General features: G+C 51.0%; 1 protein-coding gene and 1 long non-coding RNA gene across 2 annotated transcripts in view; one reads left to right on the forward strand and one right to left on the reverse strand.

Moving 5' to 3' along the window:
- The first annotated feature begins 3 nt into the window (after window positions 1-3).
- On the forward strand, window positions 4-2,895 carry LOC116944634 (uncharacterized). Its single transcript, XR_004403142.2, has 3 exons — window positions 4-88; window positions 696-843; window positions 1,090-2,895. It is a non-coding gene; the product is annotated as an uncharacterized LOC116944634 (long non-coding RNA).
- Window positions 2,896-4,946: 2,051 nt separating this feature from the next.
- LOC116944628 (uncharacterized) overlaps window positions 4,947-24,529 on the reverse strand; it is a 35,701-nt gene continuing 16,118 nt past the window's right edge. The window contains exon 2 of the mRNA XM_032958366.2: window positions 4,947-9,002. Coding sequence (XP_032814257.2) covers window positions 8,707-9,002 — 296 coding nt within the window. The 3' untranslated portion in view covers window positions 4,947-8,706. The remainder of the gene's footprint in view (window positions 9,003-24,529) is intronic.

A 24,529-nucleotide genomic window follows, 5' to 3' on the forward strand; every position in this document is an offset into this window, starting at 1 on the left:
CCCCCCCCTCCATCTCCGCACTTCCCTCCAAGTTAACGTAGCTGCAGCCGCCGTCTTTGCCACAGACCCCGGCGACGGAACGACTTCGGTGACAGCTCGCGTTTTTTTCTTTCGGGGCGGGGGGTGGTGGTGGACGAGATGAGTGGGAGAGAGACGAGCGAGAGAGACGAGAGAGAGAGAGAGACGAGAGAGAGACGAGAGAGAGAGACGAGAGAGAGAGACGAGAGAGAGAGAGACGAGAGAGCTAGAGACGAGAGAGATGAGAGACCATCGAGAGACGAGCGAGCTAGAGAGAGACGAGAGAGATGAGAGAGAGACGAGAGAGAGACGAGAGAGAGAGACGAGAGAGAGAGAGAGACGAGCGAGAGACGAGCGAGAGAGAGAGACGAGAGAGAGAGACGAGAGAGAGAGACGCGATAGGAGCCCACGGCACATCCCGTCCGCGCAGAGGTTTGCCTTAAAATGCATAAAAATAATAGCGGCAGAAACAAGTGATATGTGTGTCAAAAAAAAAAGAGTTCACGATCATCATCATCATCATCGCTGCGGATTCGCGTCGTGACTGCGCTCGGCCAATGGGACGCGCTGTGATGCCGACCCCCGCCCCCCACGTTACCCCACCCCCCATTGCCCCCCCCCCCCAACGTTACCCCCCCCCACACCCCATTCTTCTCTTCTCTCCCCCCGCGTCCCAGGAGTTGTAAATTCTGTCGCGGATTGCGGCACTAAGGGGTCCGGCGGCCATGTTGAGAGCGTGGGAGGAGGACGAGGAGGAGAGAGGAGGAGGAGAGAGGAGGAGCAAGCGAGGAGCAAGCGAGGGGCAGCCGCAGTGAGACAAAGACGGTGCTGCTCTTTGGGGGCAGCGGTGGGGGCAAGGGGAGGAGGAGACGGGGGGGGGGGCGGCGAGGAGGGGGAGGTTGCGGTGGGGGAGGGAGCAACAGGGTTAGGCGTGGAGACTCATTCCGCGGTGAAATCTCGGCAGAGATTTTGTTCACGTAATGTTGTTTTTTTTTAAATTCAATATAATAATAATTATTAAAAAGGCAAATGTTTGTTTTTTCAAAGTGTTGCAACTTTTTTTTGTTACAGAACTTTGCGGCGAACCTGAGTCCGGGCCGCGCGGCGAGGAGCGAAGTCTCCCCCCCCCCCCCGTTTTTGCCGATGAGCCCCAGAAAAGTTCCCCCCCAAATCAGGGCAAACGCGGGGGTCCCGAGCGCGTAACGCGAGTTGTGTTTACGCGCGGAGCGCCAGATGCTGCTGCTGCTTCTTGCTGTCGATTGACAGGAGTCTGGGAAGGCAACGTAGGCCGATGGACTAAGCATCGATTATCACTCACTCCGTTACGAGGTTACCCAGTTGGATAATTCGTTGCGTGCGCGCTGCCACGAAACCCCCACGCGGCTCCCCAAGCGAAGGGGCGCGGGGCGCCAACTCGCCGCTCGTCGCAGTTGCGAGCGACAGTAAAATAATGCAACCGCTCTGACCTCAGTTTTGGCCGAACATTTCCCAACCGAGTTGCGCGCGAGTTCGCGTTCGAGAGTCCAGTTGCACGCGACTCCCCCCTCCGCCGCCCCTCTAGGCGGTGGTGATTGTTGGTGTTGATGTTGGTGGTGGTGGTTGTTGTTGGTGGCGCGCTGCGCTAAGGAACCCGACGATGAGCTGAATCGGTCCTCCGTCTACCTCTTTGTCGTTGTTGATGGTGGAGGTTGTTGATGGTGGAGGTTGCATGCAACTCGCGCTGAAAGACGGCGACTCTCAACCATCGCCGACCCGCCGACATAGAGTCCTGTACTTTAATGGAACCACGAAAGAGCTAGCGCCTCTTTCTCTCTCTCTCTCCACATTGAAACAAACGCGTAATAATAACAACAGCGATGGGTTCATTCTGTTCGCGCAACATATCCTCTGCACGGTCATCTCTGCGAGAGCATCTTGTCGAGTGCGGAGTTGTTGTTGTTGTTGTCGCTGCTTCAAATCACAGTCGTTGATTGCGCGATCGCCTGATCGGTTTCGCTATTTCGAGCGGGCAGAGTCTGACTTGGGCACGCGAGCAGATGCCCGGCGTGGACTGCCCGGTGTTTTATAATCGTCAAAGACGAATGAATGGGCACAGACGGCCAGGAATGTTCGGTCGAGAGCGCGCATTTAAGTCGTCCTTATTATTGTTGGAATTTGTTAACAAGAGACGCCAACGGAACCGGCTCGACTTGGCGCTCGCGGGCGTCACTCAAACGGCGCTGATTCTGAGCACGGGGATTCTCCATCATTCGTAGAATCGTGAGACGCGTGGATGAAGAGAGAGAGAGAGGTGGTGGGTGGGAGGCTCTGATGTGGTGTTAGGCGAATGTAATGTTGTCGTTATTATGTTTGGTTATTATTCTTGAAAGTAACAATTAAAACGAAGAAGTCCCTACGACTAACGTGTGCATTCTCTACATTTTGGTTTTATTTTTGTGAAAAAAACCCTCCAAAATAATGCGATGATACAAACAAATTTCGGCATGTTGCATTTTCGGCATGTTGCATTAGCATGTTGCATTAGCATGTTGCATGAGCATGTTACATTAGCTAAAACTCGCATTGCGTTCGTGAGTAAGACGCGTTTTGGCGTTTGGGGAAATACAGTGCAGTACTTTATACAACAAACGCGATGTTTTTTTTTAGAAGTTATGCACTGTATTTATGTGCAAGTAGCGTGTTACGCACAGACTAGGAATACGGGTGCCTCCTTCACGAATAAAAAGGGGCTTGAAGGTCATGGAGATAGTAATACTCGAAGCATTAATATTTTAAATGTACGTACTTTTGAGACCCACGCCGGGTCATGAGACTTCCTTTCTGCTGCGTTTCTTCTTTTATAACGAGGTGCTGGTAATGCATTAAAACTGTAAAACCGCACAACTGTCAGCCCTCATTTGTTTTCTATATACACACAAACACACACACATATATATATAATGGTTACGTGCCTTTAGTCACGGACACACAAACAACTGTGTGGAGTATACTGCATCACATTACGTGCGAGGAGAGTTTATAAAATATATTCGTAACGTGACATGAGTAAATCAGAATTCCTAATCAGAATATTTATTTGTGGAGGAATCCGATCAACTAGAAAGCTATTTTTTAACAGATGTCCAGTAGGTGCGGCCTGTGTATTGCACTGCTAGCAAAAACACGCTAGCAGTGCAATATACAGGCATGGCAAACAAATCACCCAAAAACATACAGATTTAACTAAACCAAGCTAAAAATTATAGCTTCAACGAAGTGGCTCATCATCCTGCTCTCTCCTCTCGCAGTACTGAAATCCACCCAACTGCTGTCTTACTGAGTGCGCATCCAACGTGGTTGTTGCAGAAAGATGAAGCAAATTCACAGATTTTATATAGAATAACGGACGGCACCATCAAAAGCCGCAGTGTGTGTATGTGGGTCGCTGCGCTACGAACCCGGCTCACGGCCAACACCAGCGACGATTTTCTGAACCGGTCCTGGGCTTCCGCTAGGTCGACTCAGCCTCAAATGAGTACCTGGTGCGATGTGTAAACATCGCCACTGGGGAGACAAAGGCGGCCGGGCGTGGTGCTGGCCACCCACCCCCTCGCGTGCCGTTCCGGCCTTCATAGGCGCTACTCGCTAACAGCGCTTGCCCCAACAGTCTGTTAAAGGCTATACGGGGGATCTTTATCATGATGCATGTTCGTGGGGAGCGGTAGTGTAGTGGTTAGCGCATCTGCACTACACGAACTCGGCGACCCGAGTTCTATTCTCGCTCACGACCAAAAAGCCATCGCAGTGGATAGATATTTTAACCAGCTCTGCGCTCCCCGACACCACACGCGCGCACACTGCTGCAGTTTGGCAGCGTTCTTCAAATAAAAAAAAAATGCCTCTTTAAAATAAAAAATATTATTATTATTATCATTGCGTGTACTGAAATGCCCCGATGTTTACGAGCCTAGCTTGGCCCATGCCGACGAGAAAAATGAAGCCGTTGTCTCGATGGGTTTACTCATTTCTCCTGGTTGAATGAAAGGATACCGGTTGACTCAGCCTAAAACGAGTTGCTCGGCACGGTGTGTAACCATCAGCACTGGGGAGACAAAGGCGGCCGGGAGATTTCGTTGATCGCCCAACACCCCCATCCCCGCGTGCTGTGCCGGCCTTCATTTGTGCGTTGACGTTAACCGATTGACGTTAATAGTGTTTTGTTTTTAATATTTGAGCGTGAAACAGATGCTTTGTCAGTTTTATGTATGTATGTGTGCGTTGTGCAAATCGTGCTGCGCCCTGGTGCCTACAGTTATCCCAATGTTAACCTCGACGTAACGCTTCGTGCAAATGCGATAACAATTATTATCAATCGCTTTTGATAAACCTTTCCTCGTTCATTAGCTGGCAGAAAATCAACCACAGAGACACGACGAGAACTGGAAACAATTTAACAGGCGCGAAAGAAGCCGTTTCAGAAGCGACATTCTCCATCATCACCCCAGTCCTCGACCGTCCGTGCGATATCAGCGACCCATTCTCGCCGAGTACAATAAGAAGACAAAGATTCCCCCGTGTAGCCTTAACAGACTGTTGGGGCAAGTGCTGTTAGCGAGTAGCACCTATGAAAGCCGGTTGGCCAGCGTCGCCTCCGGCCGCCTTTGTCTCCCGAGTGGGTGATGTTTGCACTCCCCCGCCAGGTTCCTCATCTGTTGAGGCCGAGTCGACCTAGGGGGAGGCCCAGGAGACCGGTTCAGATAATCGACAGCGGTGTTGGTGGCCGTGAGCGGGGAATCGCAGCGCAGTTACCGCTTCTCAGTTTGGCAGCGTTCTTCAAATAAAAAAAATGCTCTTTAAAATAAAAATATTATTATCATTGCGTGCACTTAAATGCCCCGATGTTTACGAGCCCAGCTTCGGCCCATGCCAACGAGAAAAAAATGCAGCCGTTGTTTCAATGGGTTTATTCATTTCTCCTGCTTCAATAAAAGGATACCGACTTAACTCACCGGCGACACAACAACAACAACAGCCACCACCACCACCGCCGCCGCAACAGCAACAACAAACACTCGCACGATAAAGCACAGCGTGCCCGGCTACATGCGCCTCAAAGCGCTGCCCGTTCTATACACCGCGCTAATCATTGCTGGACGTAACAAAGAGGAGCGGAAATGACTCTAGGTATGTAACAGCCGCCGGCAATAACAGCAGCGTGAGAGGCAACCTGGTGCGATTGGGGGGGAGATAGGGGGGGGTTGAGGCCTTCAGCCCTGGACCGCTATCAAAGTCATAAACACTCAGGGGGGTAATTAACAGGTCCTGCCCCTTATCCCGCTCATTTCTCTCTCTTTCCGTTGTGCGAGCGATTCCTCGATCTAATCTCGCTCTCTGTGAGTATTATGGGTGGTCGAGACTGCAGTTGAATTTTGCCAGAGTTGTACGCGTTCCATGAAGTGTGCTCTGAACAACAAGAACTGTGAGATTTTTTTATTGTCTTATATTTTTATTGTTTCCCCTTCTACGTGACTTTATCGTAAGAACCAAGAATACGAACCGAGCTTGAAAACGTTGACAAAATATAAACACATTGACACCAGGGAGCTCTGTCTATTCAACAACGTATCCGCAATACATATTATCCCACATACAGGGTGCTTCGAAGCAATGTTACAAATTCTGAGAATTTGCAACAACACCACGAGAATTGTGGCGCCTCCTAGCTCTGGAGAGCACCTGCAGACGATTCCAACCACGTGTCGACAACAACGATGGCGAACAAGTGGAGACTGAAATTTTGATTCGGAGCTTTCGTGACTGCAGTAATGCATATCCTTAGCTCTTTCGTTCGGTAAAGTCACGTTGAAGGAAAACAATAAAACGTGACTTTTACCGAAAGAGCTAAGAATAAGTGGAGACTGGCTTTTTGAAGCTATTAAACATTCGTTATCACGTCACAGTATTTTATCCGGGTTGTTTTTCCCCACTAAAAACGATAGTCCCATATATAAGTGCCGCATTTTTTTTTAAGCACCCTGTATATATGTGTGTGTGCATGCATGTGAGCGGTGACCGCAAATGTTTAACGCGCTGAGATGTGAACACGGCTTGCGAGCCGATTTTAATTCCCGGCCAACAGCCAACATCGCTGGCGAGGGATAATCTGAACCGGCAGTTCGCGGGTGCTCAAATTGACGAGCCCGCATTGACCAACGCGGTGAAGTATGGTCCAGCGACTCCCATGATTTTACACGTAGTTAGGATGTCTTCAAACCCAGCAGTGGTTTCGTAAAAGGAGCTGTAAACTGTTTGTTTGATTTTTTGTTTTATTTTTCTACCTACATGACTTTACCGAAAGAACCAAATAGCATATGGATTCCAGCAGTCACGAAAGCTTCAAATCAATATGAAACTGTTTGTTGTTGGGTTTTTGTTGTTGTTATTATTACAACATTATTATTTATATCGTTATATAAAGACGTGGATCTGCCGAAATAAATCAACATCGTGTTTGTACTCAACCGACCACTCGTTCAACAGGCAAAGATCCCCCGTATAGCCTTTGACGGACCGTTGGGCCAAGTGCATTGTTGTTCGCGAGCACCTCGGAAGGTCGGCGCAACGCACGGAAGGCGGTGGATTGCTCAACGCCACCACCACGACGACGCCTGGCCGCCTTTGTCTTCCCAGGCGCTGATGTTAACGCACCAGCGGATAACTCACCGGGGGGCCCATGCAGGACCCCTTCTCAAATCGTTCGCCACTCTTACCGGGCCGTCAATATCGGTGCAACGGAATCCCGCTCGTCGGTTTCGTAGCGCAAATCGGTACGAACCACCGGCACCCACCGACTGCCCATCACGCACGTACGCACGCACGCACGCACCCACACACCCACACCACGTTCATTCTTCTCGACTCCTTTTGGAGAGGCCACAAGGCCTGGTTTTTTTTTTAAAGCTTGGGGAGTTTATGGCCTCGCTTTGAAATCTCCCCCCCCCCCCCGGCACACAAGATACTCCCCGCGCGCGCTGTGATCGCGCAATAAACGGAGCGTTTGGAGGAGGAGGGGGGGGGGGCGAGATCGTGGCTGGCGATGTTGGACAATAACGAGAAGTTCGGGTCCTGTCTGGGTGGCTGCGGTGGGGGGCGGGGGTGTAATAATATCCCCTTCTTCAAAAACATTTTTGACCGGGCATTGTTTCGAGCAGGGGGGGGGGGGGCGGGGGGGGGCTGGTCGGCGTGCAGGCTCCCGAGAGGACTGGCTTCGTGGACGTTATTTATTGAGAAACTCCGTCTCTCCAATTTACGCGCATTGTTTGCCACAAGAAGAAAACATTGTTACAGAGTTCGAACAACAAAAAAAAATCAAGCCTCTTCGTGATGAAAAATAAGAATAGCTTTTACCCTTTCTGGCAATGAAACAGTTGCGTCAAGATGTTCAAATACCAAATAGATCGGGTGCCTTTTGGCGAGGCAAACAAAACAACGGAGCCGTGAATATGGCTCTGCTTGTGATGTTGGTTTGTTTGCCGACACGTGGTGCAGAGGACACATCTGGAGAGCGTGACGCGGCCCTGTGCCCGCCCGCGTGGGGAGCCGGTAGTGTCGTGGTTAGTTTTCAGGTCAATTTATTAGGTACTAGCGGTAAGTACCCGGCGTTGCCCGGGCGAAAGAGACAAACACACACACACACACACACCGACGTACACACAGACATCGACCCACACACATAGAATCACATCGACTTACACACACACACATATGGACTCACCCTGTGAGCCATGCGGCTCTTGATTCGGGTGCAACCACAACAAAACAAAAACAAGAAACATCTTCAAGTGACTACGCGAAAACATAAAAATCCCGGCGACCCGAATTCGATTCCCACCCACGGCTATTATCAGCGACAAGTCATCTGAACGAGTCACGGGACTCACCTAGGTCTTTTGACGAGCACCCGATGCGGTGTTTGTAGATATCAGCACTGGGAAGACAAAGGTGGCCGGGAGTGGTGTTGGTCACTCCATTATCCCCCCACAGTGCCGGCATGTTATAGGTGATCGCTAACAGCACCTGCCCCAAAAATGCTGTTCAGGCTTTCTGTGTGTGCACGTGAGTGCATGCACGGCGACTCGTACCAACAACCGGTACACGTGTACCTGTGTGCCTGCGCTACGAACCCGGCCCCCTGAGTTCGATTCCCGCTCACGGTCCAACACCGGTGACAATGATCCGAGCCGGACTTGGGCCTCGCCTAGGTCGACTCAACCTCAAATGAGCACCTGGTGCGGTGTGCAAGCATCGCTACTGGGGGGGACAAAGGCGGCCGGGCGTGGTGCTGGTCACCCACACCGTCGTGAACCGTTGCGGCCTTCACAGGTGCTCGCCAACAGCGCTTGCCTCAACAGTCTGTTACAGACTATACGGGGGATCTTTGTCTTTGTCTCTATAGTAGTGCGACCGCGTTGCAATTGCGTACAAATGTCCCTCGTATTTATCTTTCGGTAAAGTCACGTAGACGGGTTGTGTTTGCGATCGAAACGTCGAAGTTTTTTGCCACTTCATTTTCGTTGAACCTATCAACGTGACTTTACCAAAAGACCCAAATCATATTAATTCCTGCAGCCACGAAAAGCTTTTAAGTCAAGATTTCATGGACAGCGAATCACGCACCAAGGCCTCTCTCGCACGCGGTCCGAGCTTGGCTCACTCCTTGATGTCGACCGTCTTCTCGCCGTCTTGTCTCTCCTCCACCTCGTCCTCCACCATCTCCTCCCCTTCCTCCACCTCTTCACGCCGCGCGTCAATGCCTCGACGCTCCTTCTTCCACTTCATGCGCCGGTTCTGGAACCAGATCTTGACCTGGCGCTCGCTCAGGCACAGCGAGTGCGCGATCTCGACTCGACGTCTCCGGGCGAGGTAGCGGTTGAAGTGGAACTCCTTCTCCAGCTCCAGGCTCTGGTGGCGCGAGTAGCTCCTCCTGCCCTTCCTACCGTCGTGTCCTGCGGGCGGAGAGCGAAGCGCGCACGTGGGTAGCGGCAAGAGCAGAGGGCCCGTGGTGGTGGTGGTGGTAGCGGCGACGGCGGCAAACCGCGGCTGCGGGGGGCAGCAGCAGCAGCAAGGGCAGCAGCACCAGCAGCAGCAAGGGCAACAGCAGCAGCATGGGCAACAGCAGCAGCGGCTACAGCAGCAGCGGAGGAAACAGTAACAGCGGTGGCCATAGCAGCAGCAGCAGCGGCGGCCGCAGCGGCAAAAAGCAGCGGCAACAGCAGAAGCAGCAGCAGAAGCAGCAGCAACAGCGGCAGCAGGGGCAGCAGCAGCAGGGGCAACAGCAGCAGCAATAGCAGGGGCAACAGCAGCAGCGGCGGCAACAGCAGCGGCGGCAACAACAATGACGAGGCCGACCGGGAGTCTCGAGTTTCACGTTGCCACGAGAGAGGATACGACGCCCCGCGTGTTCGCTTCGGCGTCGCGACGAGGCACGCTGGGCACGCTTTCCGCACGATGCGATTTCAACCTCAAGGGAGCATCCGAGTGAATTATGTTTACAATTATAACGACGATATGCGAATGCCTCCTATTCACGTCTTCCATTAGAGCGGCTGCGTAGGGTGCGAAAGAAGTTCAACATGCATACGTATACAAGCGGAATTGCGTTACGTGTCTCTAAATACAAATAATATATATATACATGTATATCAATTCTGGACCGATTTTCATCTTCTGGTTTTCAAGATCTGAACGGGTCCGGAGTTTGCTCGTTTAAGCACATGCTGCTGGATTTATAAAATATACCGGTCGGAGAAAGCCAATATATTTAAAATATTTTTGTATTTTACTTATCCGTGGACACCGTACGGGAGCACTTGATGCACAAACGGAAAATGACAAAATCTCCGGCGACTGCGCTCACCACCCAGCACAGAACCATGGACCGTGGAACGTCGACTCAATGCCCCGTTCACAAACACGAAGGCCGAGGCGGCGGCGTCGTCACGGTAGCGATTCACCACTCCGCTACTCGCCCGACTCCGCAAAATCGTCTGGCCAGATCGACCACCGCGATGGAAGATCACAGCTGTTGCAGTACAGCAACAGCTGTGACCCATACGAAGGAGAGATCCATAGACTCGCACTGAGACCCGTAGGACTCGCATCGAGATTCACAAACTTACACAGACATCTAGATTCACGCGGAGCCCATAAAATTCACATAGAGGCCCACAAACTTACACACATCTAGATTCGCACAAAGACCCACAGATCACATAGAGACCCACAGACTCACAGAGATATATGGATTTACACTGAGACACACAAAGAGCTATAGAATCACACTAAGACCCATACTCACAGGCGTACACATATCTAGATTCACACTGAGACCCACAGATTCAGATAGAGACCATTAGACTCACACATAGATATATATATATATTCATATATAAAACCATTAACTTAATACACAGAGACCCACAGACACACAGCTATCTATCGATTCACACCGACACCCAGACTCGCATAGAGAACACAGACTCACACAGAGATCTATAGGCTTACGCAGATCAATATGAACTATCATCACAGCAGCGATTTACCGCACTCCTTAACTCCCCGACTCCGCACTCACCTGGCCCATCGACCACCTCGCTGTAACATTACAGCTGTTGCTCTACAGCAAGATAAGCAGCTATCCCAATGCAAGGTCCCTTGACGAACAACGAGAATCGAGGCCTTCTCTGGTTACTGGAGGGAAGCGGGAGTCGCATTATTGTTGTTAACATTGACTTGGTCGCCGAATATACACGCGCACAGCCCGCTTCACCACGCTCTCACCACGGATCTCCCTTGTAACGCAACACAATCCGGGCAAACTGACTAAACGGGATCTTCCTATGCGTTAAGAAATCTAAGTACTGTAACGTTAAACGTACGATGATCATGATGATGAAGAACGTGCTGCACACGCGTTCACAACACCGCGCTCCACGTGCAGAAACGCACGTGTTCACAACACCTGCGATCGATTCACCCGCCACGCGCCCCGATCTCGCCCAGGTCTCGACCAGATCTCGCCAAGATTTTGCCGGATCTCCCCCAGAACTCGCACCGATCTCACCCTGATCTCGGACAAGATCTCGGCACGAACTCCGCCGGATCCCGCACCGATCCCGCCAAGATCTCGGCCAAGACCCCGCCAAGATCTTGGCTTGATCTCGCACCGATCTCGCCTTGATCTCGCCAAGATCTCGGCCAAGATCTCGGCCAGATCTCCGCCGGATCTCGTACCGATCTCGTCGGATCTCGCAAGCTGAGCTGAGCCTGGTTGGGGCTGCACTTGGAAATTATTTTGATCCTGCTATAGATGTCCACATGATAAGCCACTTTTGTTGAGCTATCATTTGTGGCCACGTCTCTTCTGAAAAGTGAGTTAATACCTCAGTGGGCTTCACCTGGCGGGACAAATATTAGTTGAGTTTTTATTTGTATATTTTACGTGATTTGTTTACTTTTCCTACACTTTGCACGCCTATCGTGTTTTTTTTTACTGTTTGTTGTTGTCACGATCTGACCCCGTGCCCCTACTGGACATCTGTAAAAAATAAAGAGCTTTATAGCTCATCGGATTCTTCCGGCACAAAATAAACAGTCTGATTGTGAACGGGAAGCCGCCTGTGACACGGAATACGTCACCGTGGTGGGCATTGTTGCCCTGTGCTGCGACGTCGCAGAGAGGTGGTAGCTCAGCGATCCAATGGTTGGACTCTCCATGAGGCCCACCCTCTCGTGTACCGTTCCGGCCTTCGTAGGTGCTACTCGCTAACGGCACTTGCCCCTACAGTCTGTTAAGGCTATACGGGGGATCTTTGCCTTTTGTCTGTGGCTAGGGGAGGGGGGGGGGGAATCTCCTGGATTATTTATAGTGTTTTTTTTTCTCTCTCTCCGGGATCTCTCTCAGTTCATCCCGCATATAGTACAGGGTGCTTCAAAAAAATGTGAACACTTCCGAGAATTTGCAACATACTGTTGCCTCCGGGCTCTGGAGACGACCTGGAGAAGATTCCAGGCACGCGTTGACAACGAGGGCGAACGACTGGAGACTTTTTTTAAGCTATTATTATACATTAGTTATCACATTACGGTGTATTATTCGTTCTTTTTCCCATTAAAAAAAAAACGATTGCCCCGTGTAAGTGTTAACATTATTTTTGTCTGCACCCTGTATTGCTAAACCACTCAACGGTTGAATCGGCGAAACATTCCCCCGATGCAATACCCTCGTGGAAAGCAAGAGCCGAGGCTTTACTGGGTCAATAAAGGCACATTGAGAGGATTGCCGTCGTTTATTGTTGGTACGACGGCGTGGAACGCGTGAACGCTGAGATCCTCACTTGAATCGGCTCTATGAACGCAGACGCCGTTGTGTCTATGTGCGTTGAATTTGTTACGTAGCCAAGCGTGCTAATCCGCAATTCGAAAGAAATGAGTTTTCAATCAAACAAGAAATTACCCTTTCAATCCAGAAGCGTTCATTGCTTAGCGCGGGATCACGTTCAACAATCATCGGGCGCGTGCAGCGTGGAACGAGTTCATTGGTATCTGAATGTGGAAGAGTGTTTTGAAAAATGCGGGAGGGCCTAGTAGCGTAGTGGTGGTGGGCCACGAGCACTGGGAGTTGGGAAATTATGGCATGGACCATTACTATGTGAAACCCAACACGTTTTGAAACAATAATGACAATTAATGTATAGCTATGTGCACATTGTGTAAATACTCGTCTCTGGTCCAGACATTTCTGCAGGCATTTGACGAGGGGTGAATACATTAATGCTTCTGGAATGGATGTCCGATCCGTTATTCTGTCAGTCAGTCGTTGCACATATCGTGACTATTTATATCGCGGGGAAAAACTTAATTTACGTCGTTTTAATATTTTGTTTATTTAGCGATCTGTATTGTTATTCGTTCAAATACAGTGAGGGAAAAAGTATTTGATCCCCTGCTGATTTTGTACGTTTGCCCACTGGCAAATCAATGATCAGTCTATAATTTTAATGGTAGGTTTATTTGAACAGTGAGAGACAGAATAACAACAAAAAATATCCAGAAAAACGCATGTCAAAAATGTTATAAATTGATTTGCATATTAATGAGGGGAAATAAGTATTTGACCCCTCTGCAAAACATGACTTAGTACTTGGTGGCAAAACCCTTGTTGGCAATCACAGAGGTCAGACGTTTCTTGTAGTTGGCCACCAGGTTTGCACACATCTCAGGAGGGATTTGTCCCACTCCTCTTTGCAGATCTTCTCCAAGTCATTAAGGTTTCGAGGCTGACGTTTGGCAACTCGAACCTTCAGCTCCCTCCACAGATTTTCTATGGGATTAAGGTCTGGAGACTGGCTAGGCCACTCCAGGACCTTAATGCGCTTCTTCTTAAGCCACTCCTTTGTTGCCTTGGCCGTGTGTTTTGGGTCATTGTCATGCTGGAATACCCATCCACGACCCATTGGCAATACCCTGGCTGAGGGAAGGAGGTTCTCACCAAAGATTTGACGGTACATGGCCCCGTTCATCGTCCCTTTGATGCGGTGAAGTTGTCCTGTCCCCTTAGCAGAAAAACACCCCCAAAGCATAATGTTTCCACCTCCATGTTTGACGGTGGGAATGGTGTTCTTGGGGTTTATAGGCAGCATTCCTCCTCCTCCAAACACGGCGATTTGAGTTGATGCCAAAGAGCTCCATTTTGGTCTCATCTGACCATAACACTTTCACCCAGTTGTCCTCTGAATCATTCAGATGTTCATTGGCAAACTTCAGACGGGCATGTATATGTGCTTTCTTGAGCAGGGGGACCTTGCGGGCACTGCAGGATTTTAGTCCTTTACGGCGTAGTGTGTTACCAATTGTTTTCTTGGTGACTATGGTCCCAGCTGCCTTGAGATCATTGACAAGATCCTCCCGTGTAGTTCTGGGCTGATTCCTCACCGTTCTCATGATCATTGCAACTCCACGAGGTGAGATCTTGCATGGAGCCCCAGGCCGAGGGAGATTGACAGTTATTTTGTGTTTCTTCCATTTGAGAATAATTGCACCAACTGTTGTCACCTTCTCACCAAGATGCTTGGCAATGGTCTTGTAGCCCATTCCAGCCTTGTGTAGGTCTACAACCTTGTCCCTGACATCCTTGGAGAGCTCTTTGGTCATGGCCATGGTGGAGAGTTTGGAAGCTGATTGATTGATTGCTTCTGTGGACAGGTGTCTTTTATACAGGTAACGAGCTGAGATTAGGAGCACACTCTTAAAGGGAGTGCTCCTAATCTCAGCTTGTTACCAGTATAAACGACACCTGGGAGCCAGAAATTTTTCTGATTGAGAGGGGGTCAAATACTTATTTCCCTCATTAAGATGCAAATCAATTTATAACATTTTTGACATGCGTTTTTTTGGATTTTTGTTGTTGTTATTCTGTCTCTCACTGTTCAAATAAACCTACCATTAAAATTATAGACTGATCATTAATTTGTCAGTGGGCAAACGTACAAAATCAGCAGGGGATCAAATACTTTTTCCCTCACTGTAATGTGGGTTTTTTTCCCATTGGATTCCATCCCATGTAGGTCTCCCTTGCGACAGATACTCAATGGACTCTCGCCTGGTGCCATGTGTGTATGTAGGTAGGGATATTGGGAGCGGTGGCTCAGCGGTTAGCGCGTTGTGCTACGAACCCGGCGACCCGAGTTCGTTTCTCGCTCACGGCCAACACCCGGTGACGATTATCTGAACCGCTCCTGGGTCTCCCCTAGGTCGAATCAGCCTCAAATGAGTACCTGGTGCGGTGTATAAACATCGCCACCGGGGAGACAAAGGCGGCCGGGCGTGGTGCTGGCCACCCACGCCGCTCGTGTACCGTGCCGGCCTTCATAGGTGCTCGCTAACAGCACTTGCCCCTACAGTCTGTTAAGGCTACACGGGGGATCTGTGTACGTAGGGTTACGTGTATATATTATATAATTATAATCGATTATATAATTATTATATAATTATATAATCTAACGCAAAGTGTCTCCCACTCACACAAGAATATGAGAGGCGCTTATCTACATTTGGTGGCATTGATCCGATGGTAAAAACTCCACATTCATTTGGTAGGGGTTTTTCATATTCCCAACTCGTAGTGTTGACATTCTACACGGTGTTACCTATTTTAACGACTGCACGGAGATGATGGGCCGTCACATAAATGGCTTTCCAATGTTGAGTCCGACACTCTACCCACAAATACCATGCGTGGTGATGATCGTTGTGGTGATGATAACAAATTGCTGAGATGTTTAACATGTATAATTATAAAAACGTACGTGTAAAGCGACTACACGTGTCTCCTTTATTTACATTTATAAAAAAAAGAGTATATGTATTACGTTCGATATCGGACCCTTCAAATGATGTTGGTACGTTTCGTTATATACACATAATAAGTCCTTATCACCTCAATACATGATGGCATTTAATTTTAAAATCAACTCAAGCCACATATTCTTGGGGGGTGGAAACACAGTTTGAGTTTAATTTTGGAGAGAAGTGCTGGAATACCGTGCAATGACTGAAAAGGTAAAATAGAAACACAACGATACCCCGTATAGCATTTAACAGACTGTTGGGAGAATTGCTATTAGCGATGAAAACCTTATTTTTATCGCTGGTACGGCACACGAGGGGATGTTGTGGCCAACACCACACCGGGCCGCCTTTGTCTCCCTCAGTGCCAATGTTTACAACAATGCACCAGGTACTCGCTTAGGGCTGGATCGACCTCGAGGAAGGCCCAGTACCGGTTCAGATAATCGTCAACGACGTTGCCCGTGAGCCGGAATCGAACTCGGATGTCCGGCCACGCGGCTCGGCGCGGCTAACCACTGCGCCACCGCTCCCCAATCGCTGCACGGGGGGTGGGGGGAGGAGGCGGGTGGAAGTCTTCGCTGGTTTTCCCAGGATTATTCTGTTGCGTGTAGTCACTGTAAGATATTCTTGGTTCTGTCGGTAAAGTCACGTAGAAGGGAAACAATAAAATAATTAAAAAATATATACATTTATTGTTCCCCTTCTACGTGGTGGTGACTTTACCGAAAGAACCAAGAATATGAATGCCTGCAGTCACGAAAGCTTTAAATCAAATTTCACTTTAAGATGTTTCTCGTTCGTGTTTTTGTTTTGTTTCGGTTTGAACCGCATGGCACACAGGGTTGTACCTCCTAATAAAGTAATAAATGAAATAATCAATGACACGAGAGAGGCGTTTGTGGGCACAGTTGCATGGTGTGGCCCTTTCGCCTGATGGTCCCTCGGCGTTGAATTTTACTGCGAGTCGGGAAATAATAACACCTCGCCTCTCGCGGGAAATGATAATAACACCTCGCCTCTTGCGGGAGGCAGACGGGAGACAAACTCGCGACAGCGTGGGGTGAGTTAGTGCCGGAGTCGCCATTCCCTCCACAAAAGCGGCTTAAACGCGCCGGCTGGACGATTCGCTTCCATTGTTCTCGCTCCGACGGGAGATGCGCAGACAGACTCCCCTCCCCTCCCCTCCCCACCCCCAAAAAAAAAATACGACGAAGAAAATAAAACAAAAACGTTTTTCGTCCGCACACGGATGCGGCCCTTTGTGTCAATTATTCAAAAACAAAGCCTCCCTTTCGAAACGAGACAGTGGTGGAAGTTCCGCATTCATATGGCGAGTGGGAGGGGGCTGGCTGGGCTTGGCACAACCACCGTTCACTTACCCCACGAAGTTGGAACGCTTTTGACGGTGCCCCCCCCCCCCCCTCTCGGAGGCAAGGGCGGGGGGGCGAGTTGATCCCTGGCCCCATGGCCCCTCGACCCGAAACCCGGGATGATGAACCGAGACCGCTCCCCCAATGCGAACCCCTTCGCTCGCTCCACGCAGCGCACACGCAGTTACGTTTGGCTTGGCACGGGACGGCATGCGAATATTCCTCGCTACACACAAACCCGGGACCGGTGCCATTTGAAAAGCTCCCCGCACCCACCCAAAAAAAAAGTTTTTTTTGACAACAACAAAAAAACCCCGCGTTTGTTCGGATTGGGGTTGTAAAAGTCGTGGGTAGTTTCCCAAATTAGCGTCGTAAAGAATCGTAAAAAGGGAAGGGTGGTGGTGCTGGTGCTGGTGGTGGGGGGGAAAAACCTCTCCACGTGTGACCTAAAGCGAACCGTCGCGCACCCCCTTATATGCTTGTGGCATTGCTTAAGAGCGGCTCTTGTTACAACTGTGGACAGGTTTGGCAACTCAATCTTGAAGAAGAAAAGAAGACGAATCAAAAAGACTAAAACATGCATGGGGCTGCGTGCACGGAAGTCAGAACTGCATGGTTTATCGCACACCTTAACAATAAAGAGTTATCGATTTGAAGCTTTCGTGACTGCAGGAATCCATACTCTTTGGTTCTTTCGGTCAAGTCACGGAGAATGAAATTAAATAATAATGGAATACGACGTTTCGATTGCAACGCAGGCAACCATCATCAGGTACAAATGAATCAGAAAAACAAACACGCTGCTTGTTTCTAAGTCCATTCTCTCATTCATTTGTACCTGATGATGGTTGCTTGCGTTGCAATCGAAACGTCGTATTGTGTGCACGTTTAAACAATGGACCCAAGGGGATGTCCGTTCTGGTGGACGCGTAACCCCACTGAAGTCGGTTGTCTTTCTGCGTCGCATGCGGCATGCCGATGCAATGACTACACTACACACTATACTACACTCACTACACACACCACACACACTACACTACACACAATACACTACACACACTACACAACACACTATACTACACTCACTACACACACCACACACACTACACTACACACACCACACACCACACACACTACACTACACACACTACACTACACACACTACACTACACTCACCACACACACTACACTACACACATTACACACACTACACTACACACTACACACACTACACTACACATTACACTACACTACACTCACTACACTCACTACACTACACACACTACCACTACACACACCACACACACCACACTACACACTACACACACCACACACACTACACTACACTCACTACACACTACACTACACTCACTACACACTACCACTACACACACCACACACACTACACTATACTACACACACTACACTACACACACTACACTACACACAATACACTACACACAATACACTACACACAATACACTACACACACCACACACACTAAACTACACACACCACACACACTACGCTACACACTACACTACACACACTACACACTACACACACTACATACACTACACTGCACACTACCACACTACACACACACTACACTACAAACTACACTACACACACCACACACACTACACTACACGCACCACACACACTACACTACACGCACCACACACACTACACTACACACACCACACTCACTACACACTACCACTACACACACCACACACACTACACACTACCACTACACACACCACACACACTACACTACACATACCACACACACTACACACACTATACTACACACACTACACACACTACACACATTACACTACACACATTACACTACACACATTACACACACCACACACACGCACAAAAAACAACCCAAACAAACCCCAATACACAACACTGTGACTTTAATATAAGGAATGTATATTTATGTAATCTGGCGACGTTTCAGGCAATGGCACCTCTTCACAACACGTGTAACGAGTGAGATGTCACTGCATTCTCTGGATTATGAGACGCATTTCCCTCAACCCCACCCCTGTATGCTAAAGAAACGCTTGGGAGTGCGTCTTATAAACCGGTAGTGGTGTGCGTGAGTTTGGGTATGTGACTCGACTTGTTTCACGGGAGGACGTGGAGCTGAGTGGACTTGCCGATGACTGGTACCAGCGGTGTCGAGATCGGCCTCTGTGGAGGAGAAGGCTCGTGAAGGACGCTACTGGGCAGTTGGAGGCAGTCGCCCTCCAGCAACAACGGAGGGAAAGAGGAACGACGCTCACAACAACGAGCGGAGCGCCGGGCGGATAAAATAGGTAAATCAGATTTGAAGCTTTCGTGACTGCAGGAATCCACACTCTCTGGTTCTTTCGGAAAAGTCACGTAGATAGAAAGAATAATAAAAGAACACGACGTTTCAGTCACAACACAAGCGTCCGTCATCAGGTAAGTTGGCACAGTAGGGGGTTACAGCTGGGTGCATTTACCGGTCATCTCAGTCAGCGAACCCATGGCACGACCTGGGTCTATCCCGTGACCTCCTGCACCTAGCCTGGCACAGTAGAGGGTACAGCTGGTGGTGCATCTACCGGTCATCTCAGTCAGCGAACCCATGGCACTACCTGGGTCTGTCCCGTGACCTCCTGCACCTAGCCTGGCACAGTAGGGGGTACAGCTGGTGGTGCATCTACCGGTCATCTCAGTCAGCGAACCCATGGCACTACCTGGGTCTGTCCCGTGACCTCCTGCACCTAGCCTGGCACAGTAGGGGGTTGCAGCTGGGTGCATCTACCGGTCATCACAGTCAGCCAACCCATGGCACTACCTGGGTCTGTCCCGTGACCTCCTGCACCTAGCCTGGCACAGTAGGGGGTTACAGCTGGGTGCATCTACCGGTCATCACAGTCAGCCAACCCGTGGCACTACCTGGGTCTATCCCGTGACCTCTAGCACCTAGCCTGGCACAGTAGGGGGTTACAACTGGGTGCATCTACCAGTCATCACAGTCAGCCAACCCGTGGCACTACCGTGGTCTGTCCAGTGACGTCCTGTCAGCGAGCCTTCGACGACCCTTCACGTGGCCTCAAAGTGCACCTGGCCTGGCACAGGTGCCGTTGTGATGTCACCGTCACTGAAGTGGCGAATGGCGGCTGTTGGTGGAACTTTATTGACACAGGACACACGTTTGATGGCTGGTGGTGGTGGGGAGGAGGAGCGCGTCTTACTTTCCGGAGCGTCGTATAATCGGAGCAATACGATGGATCGTACACACGGGCCCACCACCCACCACCAGCAACCAGCAACCACCACACACCACCAACCACCACCAGCAACCACCACCACACACCACCAGCAACCACCACCACCAACCACCACCACCACCACCAACCACCACCACCAACCACCACCAACCACCACCAACCACCACCAGCAACCAGCAACCAGCAACCAGCAACCACCACCACCAACCACCACCCAACACCAGCAACCAGCAATGACCACCCACCACCACCACCCACCACCCACCACCAACTACCAACTACCAACCACCACCCACCACCACCAACCACCACCAACCACCACCACCACCACCAACCACCACCAACCACCACCAGCAACCACCACCAGCAACGACCACCACCCACCACCAACCACCACCACCAACCACCACCCACCACCAGCAACCACCACCACCCACCACCCACCACCAACTACCAACTACCAACCACCACCAACCACCACCCACCACCAGCAACCAGCAACCACCAGCAACTACCACCACCCACCACCAGAAACCACCACCACCCACCACCAACTACCAACTACCAACCACCACCCACCACCAACCACCAACCACCACCCACCACCAGCAACCAGCAACCACCACCACCAGCAACTACCACCACCCACCACCATCAACCACCACCACCCACCAGCAACCACCACCAACCACCACCACCAGTAACCACCAACCTCCACCACCACCAGCAACCACCAACCTCCACCACTACCAGCAACCACCAACCTCCACCACCACCAGCAACCACCACCACCCACCACCAGCAACCACCACGACCACGACCACCACCACCACCACCACCACCACCAACCACCACCACCACCACCACCAACCACCACCACCAACCACCACCACCAGCAACCACCACCACCACCACCCACCACCCACCATCAACCACCAACCACCACCCACCACCCACCACCCACCACCCACCACCCACCACCCACCACCACCACCACCACCAACCACCAACAAACACCACCACCACCCACCACCAGCAACCACCACCACCCACCACCAGCAACCACCACCACCAACCACCAACTACCACCACCAGCAACCATCACCACCACCACCAACCACCACGACCATCAGCAACCATCACCACCAACCACCACCACCAACCACCACCACCAACCACCAACCACCACTACCACCAACCACCACCACCACCACCAACAACTCCCACAAGGCGTCAATTAGTAACGGCTCGGCAGCGAGGAAGCCATCGCATTTCACAACAATACCCTAGGACGCACAACCCCTCCTCTATCCACCAGCCATGAGATGCAGCGCAAAAAAAAAAACGCCGCAGATAGTCACTGCTAAAGGGGAAAGGAGGCCTGGGTTTGGCATGACGCACGGTAAGCAAGCGAGGAACTGGTCCAGACACGCGACGTCGTGTACCTTGCATCTCAATGGGCCTTTGAACAAAGTGTCAATTAGCTAATGCGGTCACACGCGACCTACTGATGCCACCCGAGTGACTGCGTCGACAGTGAAAGAATACGGAGGGCACAATCACTGTCCGCGCGTAAATGCACGCGTGCGTGTGTACGTGTGTACGTGTGTGAGAAGAGATGGAGTGATGTGGTGCAGGAGGACGTGGAGCTGAGTGGACTTGCCGATGACTGGTACCAGCGGTGTCAAGATCAGTCTCTGTGGAGGAGGCTCGTGAAGGACGCTACTGGGCAGTTGGAGGCAGTCGCCCTCCAACAACAACGGAGGGCGGAGGAGCGACGCTCACAACAACGAGCGGAGCGCCGGGTGGCTAAAGCACCGCAGGTTGGCACAGTATGGGGCACAGGTGGTGCATCAGCCAGTCATCTCAGTCAGTCGACCCGTGGCACCTGGGTCTGCCCCGTGACCTCTTGCCAGCGGGTGTTCGACACTTCACGAGGCCTCAAGGTGCACATGGCCTGGCACAAGCGTCGTGGTGACGTCACCGCTACTTAGTGGCGAATGGCGGTTGTGTGTGCGTGTGCGCGTGTATGCGTGTGTGTATGTGCGTGTGTGTGCGTGCGTGTGTGTGCGTGCGTGTGTGTGCGTGTCTATGCGTGTGTGTATGTGTATGTTTGTGCGTGTGTTTGTGCGCGTGTGTGCGTGTTGGACTTCCGTGTGAGTCGGGAGGTGCGAAATGGACCTTGCGCACGCGATAGACCTGTTAATTTGGGCACACCATCCGACTAATAAATATACACACACAGTACTGCGTGTGATAATGGTAATGTATCCTGGAAAGGCGCATGTTCTTTGGGCGTGACCTCTCTCCCTCCATCCAGTCAGCCAACAAGCCAGCAAAAACTTTTTTTTTTGTAAAAAAAAAAAGATAGCGTACGCTGGAGATCTGGATACATATATCTCTCAGATCACTCCAAGGAATCCACGTGCGACATTTCGGCTTATCAAGGCGCCTCGGACGCGTGCGTTTGCAGAACTCTGCACAAGACAAAGAGCCCCTTCCTCGTATAGCCTCAACACGCTGTTGGGGCAAGTGCTGTCAGCGAGCACCTATGAAGGCCAGCATGGCACACGAGGGGAGGGGGGTTGGCCAGCACCACACCGGGCCACAGGCCGAGTCGACCTAGGGGAGGCCCAAGACCGGTGCAGAAAATCGTCACTGGATGTTGGCCGTGAGCGGGAATCGAACTAGAGTCGCTGGGTTCAGTTGCGCAGCGCGCTAACCGCTAGACTACCGCTCCTCACCACTGCATACACACAGCTACACACACAGCAACACACACACACACAGCTACACACATACACACACAGCTACACACATACACACACAGCTACACACATACACACAGCTACACACACACAGCTACACACATACAGCTACACACATACAGCTACACAGCTACACACATACAGGTACACAGCTACACACACATCTACACACGTACACACACACACATCTACACACATACACACAACAACAACCTCCATTCGCCACTAAGTGGCGGTGACGTCACCACGACGCTTGTGTCAGGCCATGTGCACCTTGAGGCCACGTGAAGTGTCGAACGCCCGCTGACAGGAGGTCACGGGGCAGACCCAGGTGCCACGGGTCGACTGACTGAGATGACTGAGATGACTGAGATGACTGGCTGATGCACCACCTGTGCCCCCTACTGTGCCAACCTGCTCTGCTTTAGCCAACCGGCGCTCCGCTCGTTGCTGTGAACGTCGCTCCTACGCCCTCCGTTGTTGTTGGAGGGCGACTACCTCCGACTGCCCAGTAGCGTCCTTCACGAGCCTCCTCCACAGAGGCCGATCTTGACACCGCTGGTACCAGTCATCGGCAAGTGCACTCAGCTCCACGTCCTCCTGTACCAGATCACTCCATCTCTTCTCTAGCCCGTGCCGCGCCCGTTTAGCCCCCTCGATCCAGCCGAACAAAAGATGTTTAGGCATGCGGTGGCTGGGCATGCGGGCTACATGACCCAGCCATCGCAGCCTTGCCCGCCGGAGGTGCTCACCGATGGGACCTTGCCCAGATCTTTCAAGGATTTGTGAGCTCCTCACACAATCCAGTCTGATTAAACCCAGGATGGATCGTAGGCAGGCCAGCCTAAATGTTTCTAACCAGCGAAGATGTTCCATTAGGGGGGTCCACGTTTCGCAAGCGTAGAGAAGGGAGGGAATGACCGTGGCCGAGAAGACCTGAAGCTTAGTGCGGAGCGACAGACCAGGTAACTTCCACACAGCATTAAGCAACCGATGAAAAGATATTGCTGCTCGACTGATTCGGAGTGAGACCTCTGCTGTTAAACTGGAGCCGGTCATAAGCACACTTCCCAGGTATGGGAAACTCTCCACTCTCTCCACAACCGCCCCATCACCGATTGGGAGTTGTGGAGGTGAAGTGTCCGATGGTACAAATTACCCAGGCAGGTGCTTAGTTTTGGTGGGGCTGATGGTAAGGCCCCATCTCTTAGTGACACGCTCCAGTCTCAGCAGCAGCGTCTTCAACTCCTCCTCTGAATGAGCAGCTATTACCAAATCATCAGCATACATAACGTGGTTGAGCAATAGTGAGCCATCCCTTGACCGCACCCGGGCATCGATCAGCCTCCCATTATATCTGTACCATATGGAGATTCCCCCGGTACAGCTATTGAAGGCTTCACGAACTACGTGGTCGAAATAGATGTTAAATAATGTGGGAGCCAGAGGACATCCCTGTCGCACCCCAAGGTGTACAGGGAATGGCTCGGACTTCCGGCCACATAGTTTTACCTGGGCCCGCTCACCATCATGAAGGTCCTTAATGATCGTGAGCAGAGGGTCAGGAACTCCAAAAGCACGAAGAACAACCCAGAGCCCAGGCCTACTGATGGTATCATAGGCCTTGACCAGGTCAATAAAGCAGAGATGTAGGTCTTGCTGGAATTCCCTACACCTCTGCTGTAGCAGACGGACAGAAAATATGGCA

This window comes from Petromyzon marinus, chromosome 2 (assembly GCF_048934315.1).
Source record: "Petromyzon marinus isolate PM22_M1 ecotype Great Lakes invasive population chromosome 2, UKy_Petmar_22M1.pri1.0, whole genome shotgun sequence".
Classification (NCBI taxonomy): Eukaryota; Metazoa; Chordata; class Hyperoartia; order Petromyzontiformes; family Petromyzontidae; genus Petromyzon; species Petromyzon marinus.